Here is an 8,170-nt window from a genome sequence, read left to right on the forward strand (position 1 = left end):
TGTGTGTGTGTGTGTGTGTGTGTGTGTGTGTGTGTGTGTGTGTGTGTGTGTGTGTGTGTGTGAGAGAGAGGTGGAATAAAAGATGGTGCCTGTGGCAGCAGCTGATGTGAGCACTGTGTCTGTAATAAGAAGTGACATGTGTGTCTAACCTGGTTTGGGATTCTGGGATTGAGTCTCCCTCGGGGGGTCGGATCGAGAAGGCTATGGGAGAGGTTGGGTGGGGAGAGGGGTTTTAATTTGTGGATTTGTGCAGGCTTGGCTTGGATGGGAGGGTGTTGTGCCGTGTGGGATGGGGTGAAATATGCAGGTTTATAAATGGAGAGTGCTGCTAACCCAAAACCATCTGCTGTTTTCTTTAGCTGTGAATGCATATTGTGTGGTGTGTGTGTGTGTGTGTTTGTGTGTGCGCGCACACTCAGATGCAAACTAATAGCTGCCATGTTTTGCCTCCAGTGCGGTCAGAGCATGGTATCCGCTATGTGAAGCTGCCCTCTGCCTCCAGTGCTTCTTCTGTGCTGCGGTTCCTGGAGAACATGTGCCAACATCTGGAGAGTGACAGTCTCTTCAGCTCGCAGCCTTTCAGCCCCTACAGCAACAACACTCGCTTCTACAATAGGGCCAAGTCAGGTGGGGGAAACGTGTGCATGTACTGACTGTAAAAGTGAAGAGCTTTAATTTTTTTTTTTTTTAAAGACAAAGATTAAAGGTTGTGAGCTTTTAAGCTTTCAAATTTATTACAAGCTTTGATGGAGTGTGGTGTGTTGTAGTGTAAAGTTTTTGACACGCTGCTGTTTAATGAGTCTGTCAACGTGTCATTGTGTACATCGTGCTTTTTCCCCCAGTTTTCTTCTTGCACTCATGAAGTCTTAATCTCCTCCTCTTTCTTTATTGAAACAGAACCACTGTGTGTTGCTGAGAACGGCCTGCCTAACAACAATCCCTCTAAGGATCCCACTCCGAGCCCCCACCCTCTTCACAACACGCCAGACTACAGAGCAGCCAAGAGGGAGCGTCCGTATTACCCCGGACACGCACAGACGCCGCCGCCTCTCCGACGAGTCAGCTCCAACCCCACTGAACCTGGCCCAGTGTGTGCACACAGACGAGTGGAGGGTAGGATTAATTACACACAGTCACAGACACACCAGGTTTTTCTTTAACCACTACACAGACAAATATTCGCCTCGTGGGTTTTGTTTCCCCTTTTACTTTTATTGTGAACCCAATTTTTTTTTTTTTTTTTTTACAAATTTTGAGACAAATATCAAGGCCGTGTTAACAGCTCACCCTAACATCAAACTGTTGCAGGGATCATTTCTTTCCTTTCTGATAATTCTTCATTTGTTTTTCCTTCCTTTTGCTCTCATTCTTCGCAGCAGCTAGCTCAACAACAGGTCCAGACCACATGAAACAGGACAAAGATGCTTCCGGAAACGGCGCTTCCTCCTGGTCGGTTGATGATGTCATACGGTTTGTCCAAGAAGCCGATCCCCACACACTCGGGCCGCATGTGGAACTGTTCAGGAAACACGTGAGTATTTCATTTAAATTAACCTCACTCTTTTTTATAAAAATTCATTTTATTTTAATTCAACAAACAGCCATGCACTGAAATGTTAAGTAACATACATTATGGACGAAGACGACCTCTGATCTTCCTCTTGTGGTCTACAGTAGTATACACAATACGTTACTTTGCTGTGCTAAAGGAAGTTGTCTGGTTAAAGTCATTAACATTTTTATTAGACGGTTTTAGAGAAAGTGTGAAGTACGTACCAAGTGAAAACATCCTCTTATCCCTACAGGAGATTGATGGGAAGGCACTGATGCTGCTGCGCAGTGACGTCATTATGAAGTACATGGGTCTGAAGCTGGGCCCTGCGCTAAAGCTCTGTCATCACATTGAGAAGCTGAAGCAGACCAAGCAGTAGAGGATGAACGTCTGTTTGATCACTGTCAACCAAACACACACAAACAAGCATTATTCTGCAGTGATAGGATGCAGTGAAGTCCACACGAGCCACGGTTGTAGCTACTAACGAGGACACTGAGATCATGTTAGCCTTACGTCTTGTGAATTCTGAGGCGTTTTTAGAAACCTGAAAAATGGAAGTGCCGAGGATTTCACCGTCAGAACTTCAGGATTTGTGGAAAACACTTTGAAGCAGCATTTGAGCGGCTGTGAATTTGGGGGAAAATTTTAGCAAAAGTCTAAACACTTAAAGGAAAAATGATAAAAAAACCCCGAAGCAATTCTGAATCGTAGTAAAACTCCCCCAGTGGACTGTTTTAACTTGAAATCGGCGTCTTCTTTAAATGACAGACATCTGTTTAAAGTACATGAAGTTAATCTTAGTACATGAAGTCAACATTTACATAGCTGTAATTAGTGTCAGATATCTGATCATAGATCATTGTGTTTATGTTTATGTCCTTTTTGCCTTATTTTGAATAACTGGATGCCATAATTTGTCAGTCTTTATTAACTTACCTCTACAGATACACACGGATGTACACTATAGGTTTTGTTTTTATTTTATTTTATTATTTACTGTCTGGCTTATTTTTTTCTTTCCCTGGTCAGGTTTTCAGGGTGGCTGCTCTGCACAAAAGACGTGGAAGGTTAGTTCAGGTACTGGCAGTGAACGTCTCGCTGCATAATTTCTAATAAGGCAATAAAAGCTTCTGAATGACTGCATCTCTTACAGACTGTCGGGTTTAGTTTTGTGCATGCCAGTAGTGAATGTAGGAAGTCATGAGCGTTATTGATGGGTACTGATCAACAGGGGCGCCCTAGTTAGTTTATGTAAATTAACGTGGAAATATTGGAGAAGCCCAGTTTTCTGAAGTCATTAAACACCTCATTTATAATCTTTTAGGTAACAATATCATTTTTGCAGAGCGGGTACACTTCCTATTTAAATGATGACTCTCATTTTTTACAGCGCAGGCTGTAGATCAAGACGAAACGGTTACCGAGGAGTTAGTTCTCTCTCATTTGTGTTTGTCAGTATGCGGCAGGACATTCAAGCTAGTTAGCCTCAGCTTGAACACTGATGTGTTTATATGATTGTATTATGCTTGGACAGTCAAACCCATTAAATACACAGAAGACATACAATGACTGGAAGGCTGTAAGTGTTTTGGCATAGAAATGCAAGCAGGTCAAGCTTGAGCGCTGTACAGGAAGTCAAAAGTGCTCTTTCCTGGTGGAGCACAAGATGGAGAAACTGTTTTGTATAAAGTTGAGCTAAAAAGTTGATTTTTAAAATATGATTTTTGTACTGTAACAAAGTGTATCAAGCGTAAGTGTAATCATTTCTTTCTGCCTGACAGTTTTTGTTGTTGTTTTTTATTTTTTCCTGTGTGTGTGTGTGTGTGCACTGTCAAATAACTACGTACGGGAAGATATTGTGTCTGAGTAATTATTCACAAGTCTCAAAGTATTTATCTGTTACTGATGGCAGAAATCCTCATTTTCTGAACATTTCAGAACAATTTTCGAACCAAATCATGTCTTTTGTAGCTGCATTTCACACTGTTGCTCTCCTGTAGTGGTAACAAGTTGATACTTGAAACCGTTCTTGCTTTAATGTGAAACTCAGGTTTTTAGTAAGGTTTGTTTCTTCTTAGATGTTTTACATCATTAGAATTTTGTGTTCATTGCTAAAGCATAGAGGGACTGCACAACAACCATGTATATTTTCTATGCCTTGTCATCTCGCTTTGCAGCATTTCATATGTATATATATATATATAGATATATACACGACTTTTTACTGTATGTTCAACAAAAGATGTTTGTTAAATATGTTTGATATGTATTCACACGATTAAACATTTGTTTACATCATCTTAGTGTTTGAGGTCTGAGCACAAGGCCTGCAGGGCAGCTACAAGCACAGGTTTATTCCCGACCAGCAGTTCCAAGAGATCTTTAGTTTTGTTTTCTGAATCACTTTGTATAGAAGACTGTCAATAATTCATCAGGAAAAGCAACATTTTTTAATTGTTGTGTAGGATATCAGCATTTTCCTGCTCCCATCTTGTTAATCATCCTGCAGCCCTGCACTTTCCTCATGTGAAACTGCAGCGTGTTTTGGCCTTCATATTTTCAACCAATCTCCAAGTAAGTTCAGCTGCTTCCTGCCATAAAAATGTGGGGAATAAAGAGACAGAAAAAATAATCCATAACTGAAAACACCAAACAGCATGGAAACATTTTTAGATTTGGTTGGGCGTGTTTATGTGTCTTTCTAGCAAGCAGTGTGATTTAAGGGTCAAATGGTCATGGATGTCTCGTTTAGGCAAAGTGACAGTTCAATAGGAGTCATTGTTAAAAAGATCAAGAAATTCAAATAGCTCAACAGCAGTACTCTTTCTTGAGGAGTCATGCTGCTTCCTGGTTGTGTGCTCAGAGTCCAATGACCCCCTATGGAGGCTACAGTCTCACATTCCCAGTTATTTATGTGAGAAACAATCTTTAAAAACAAAAACACACACACATCATATTCTTCTCATGGCTATCTGGGGAAATCAGTCAATATATTTAATATGAAGTAACAGTTAAAAATTAGCAATAGAGATAAATTACTGCCCTCAGAGAGCACTTTGCTCCCTAAAGTGAATCAAACAGATATGCAGGCTATTTGTGGAGCAGGGTTTAAAAAAATAAAACAAAACAAACCCCCAAAACAAATGCCCTTGGCTTGGAGCAAATAATTCACTGAAGATAAATGTAATAGGTTTTCTCATAATTACAGAGATCATAAATATGAACAGTGTGTACTCAAATAAATTGACTTCAATTCTTCTTTATTTAGTGCAAATTGAATTAGTCACATTCAATTCACATTGCTGCTGGAAACTGCAAACAGAAATACACGCATATGCTAAACATGGCCGCTAAAATGGGAATGCTTAAGTCCTGACGACGTCGAGTGTTCCTACACTCAAATTGAACCCAAACAGCGCCCCGACAGGTGATGTGTCTGTTTTGCGTGTTAGTAATCACGTAACATTCATAAATCAGACTGAGAACATTAATTATATCGAGTGTTTTTATGTATGTATTTATTTTTTTATGTTACCGTCTAATTCAGTTGGGCTGAAGTAGTCAGTGTCAGTAGTTCTCGTCAATACGGGTATTTTTTTTTAAAGTTTAAATCATCTTATTTCATTTATTTTTTTGTGTAAAGGGAAAATTGTTAAGTACATAACGTAACGGCGGGGGTTGGTTAGGAAGGAGCACATGGGTAGTTAACCATTAGCTAACTGCAGAGGCTAACAGCTAGCTTCAAGATATGTAAACAAAGAGCTGTTTGAGACTTGGGTCCCTAAGAGAAAGTTCAGTTCACACTGCACTCACTGACAAAATGTGCTGTAGTATGAGATTTAGAAGCAACTATAACTCGTTGTGAAAGTAAAACTATAATATTTACCTTTGAAACAGTAATTGTAAATAGGTGGTATATAAAGGTGGTATGTAAATGGTGGTAATACCCCTTCCAAGGCCACAGTTTGTTTTTTCAAATTTTCTTTGTAGTTGTCAGATAGCTAAGCTATCGTAACCATAGCTACATAAAGACATGATGATTAGTTATTAACAGCTTCATAAATGTGAAAGGAGGACAGCAGCTGGAGGGACTGAAAAGGGGTAATATGTGGAGTCTGAGTGAGAGAGAGATAAGATATTAATTATTTATTCAATAATTAGCAGGCTATTTGTGGACCAGGGATAGAAGACAAAAAAAAAAAAAAAAACCCTGGAGAAAATAAAAGCTCTTTAAACAGATAAATAAAATAACATAATGCATGTATTTCTTTATAACCAGAGACACTGTAAATATGGACAGTAGGCAACAACTGGTAGATTTTGAGACGTGACAATGTACAATTATATACCCCGAAAAACAAACAGGCAAACAAACGAAAAATACAGTAAATGCATTGAGTTACTCTTTCAAAATCTTTTGAACAAGTGCAAATTTTGATTAAATGATCTCATCTTGTGTACATCACCTTTAGTCTAAGATTCTTATTAAAAATTTAATATTTTTCTTCACGGCTGTGTTAATAGTCATTTGCAGACTCGAGACTGAGACTGCCGGTTTATTGCATTGGGTTTGTAACTAAATATTCAAGATCTGTTGTATGGAAAGTGTGGTCAGGTTTACTGGTCAGAACAGATATGGCAATGTTTCTTTTCTTTCTTTTCTCTTTTCTTTCTTTTACTCCTTACATTTTAAAATGAAGACTGTCTAAGTATCAGTACCTAATTTAGTATGACTGGATTCAAGCATGAGGTCCAACCATAGTGAAGGAAAGTTAGTTAATGCTGGGTCCTTCTCATGAAAAATCTGAATAGCAGCTAGGAGCCTGAACGTTAAAACACTACCATCTAGTGGGAAGAGTCTCTCAGTGCTTTTGGATCTGACGGGGCTGAAATGAAGTGTCACACAATAGGCCTTTCATTTCATTGCAATCACATTTATTGGCTTTTTTTCTACGCACAGTTACTAAGCAGCCCGATGAGCTGTTAAAATGAATTAGATATAGAGTAATGGAATTTTCACAATGTTGTCCCCCCAAAATAAATACAAGACTGAAGGTGTTGCACAGCTCCATAATATACAAAGGCTTGGAAATAATCATGTAAACTTTGAAAAAAAAAAACTTTCTTTGTTTTTAATTTTTTTATTTGTTTATTTTACAAAAGAAAGAATTTGCAACATTTTTTTCCTTTAAAAACGTATTTACATTTTTATACAAAAATACAAAAGTGATTCAAATCTGATAAGTCCTAGCTAGTTTTAAGCATGGAGCATCTTTTAAATACTTACAGTTTGTTTTCAGTGTTTATTTTTTCTCCTCTATGTCACTTTTTTTTAAAAGTCTGTTTAGTGTTATTCCATACTGTACACTTCTGAATAAAAATATCAAGTGGTTGTCATCAAACTTCCCCTTGCGTGCAGATATTGGAAACAGATTGAAAAAAAAAATCCATAAAGGTTACAGATTCTTGTTTTGTTGTATTCCCAAGCTGCTGAGGTTTTAGAGGGCGAAAAGAGTGTTAAACTAGAGTCTGCATGGCAACCTCAAGAGTTTCTCTTTCTTACAAAATGTGTCAACCCCTCTGTCCACTCCTTACAAATAAAAGAAACAGTCTTGGAATACCTTTAAGGCGTCAGTGCCAGGTACAGTACGGAAAAATCACAAACTAAACTAAAGGCCAAATACTTAACTGATCAAATACTGAGTGTTTGGAGAATTTCACATGGCAATTCACAGTCGCGTTGCATTTTTCATTTAATACTGTTACAGCCCTACAAATGATTTTATTTCTTTATTTCAGTTATTCAGTAATAATATTAGTGGGAAACAAAATATTTAGCTATTAGTCAAAAGTAGATGGTGACACTCTGATCAAATCCAAACTAGTTTTTTGTATTTACGAATTCATGTTTTTCCTTGCTTACTCTTTATTTGTACATTGTATTGAAACTGGCGTGTACACATATGCACTTTAAACATAATCAGCAGTTTCTCCTGGAAAATATTTCTCTCACTTCCACAGCTCCACCAGGACTAGGACCCAGCACCGAAAGTGTTCAGATTTCTCCCTCCCAGCAGATTCTAGATAATTTTCTTTACAGTCTCTTATAACCTATGATTGTCCAGTGAGTAGATATACAGTACAAGATAAACCCCTGTTTGTGATCACGACTATACAGAACAGAATTAGCCAGACAGTTTGTACATCTATAGAACACACTATTGAACTCGACGTTTGAACAGAAAATACAAAAATCTCTTCTCATGGAGACATCCCTCAGATAAAAATAATGATTTGGCGGTGTCCTTTTCTTTTCTTCCCCCCCTCCCCCCCACTGTTGCTTATTGCATGCGACAGAAAACACAACAAATAAAACAGTGAACAGGAACAGGTGCGCTTCAGCAGTATGAGTATGATAAATGTCAAAGTAATCAGTTCACAGCTTTTTACTCTCTCCATCTTACACAGTGTCAGTTCTGCAATTGATATTCGCTGAGTATCAAACAGTTGTGGTTTGCTATCTATCTATCTATCTATCTATCTATCTATCTATCTATCTATCTATCTATCTATCTATCTATCTATCTATCTATCTATCTATCTATCTATCTATCT

General features: G+C 38.1%; 1 protein-coding gene across 4 annotated transcripts in view; it reads left to right on the forward strand.

The window, feature by feature from the left end:
• Positions 1-3,853, forward strand: part of scml2 (Scm polycomb group protein like 2) — a 27,138-nt gene extending 23,285 nt beyond the window's left edge. For 3 of the 4 annotated variants that reach the window (XM_005943291.3, XM_005943292.3, XM_042227460.1), the window contains exons 11-14: positions 454-627; positions 898-1,113; positions 1,377-1,531; positions 1,806-3,853. In XM_005943291.3, coding sequence (XP_005943353.1) covers positions 454-627; positions 898-1,113; positions 1,377-1,531; positions 1,806-1,931 — 671 coding nt within the window. In that variant the 3' untranslated portion in view covers positions 1,932-3,853. The remainder of the gene's footprint in view (positions 1-453; positions 628-897; positions 1,114-1,376; positions 1,532-1,805) is intronic. The other variant, XM_005943293.3, reaches the window with a different exon arrangement.
• The last annotated feature ends 4,317 nt before the right edge of the window (positions 3,854-8,170 follow it).

This window comes from Haplochromis burtoni, unplaced genomic scaffold, assembly GCF_018398535.1.
Source record: "Haplochromis burtoni strain Fernald_Lab_line unplaced genomic scaffold, NCSU_Asbu1 Contig_262, whole genome shotgun sequence".
NCBI classification, from domain to species: Eukaryota; Metazoa; Chordata; class Actinopteri; order Cichliformes; family Cichlidae; genus Haplochromis; species Haplochromis burtoni.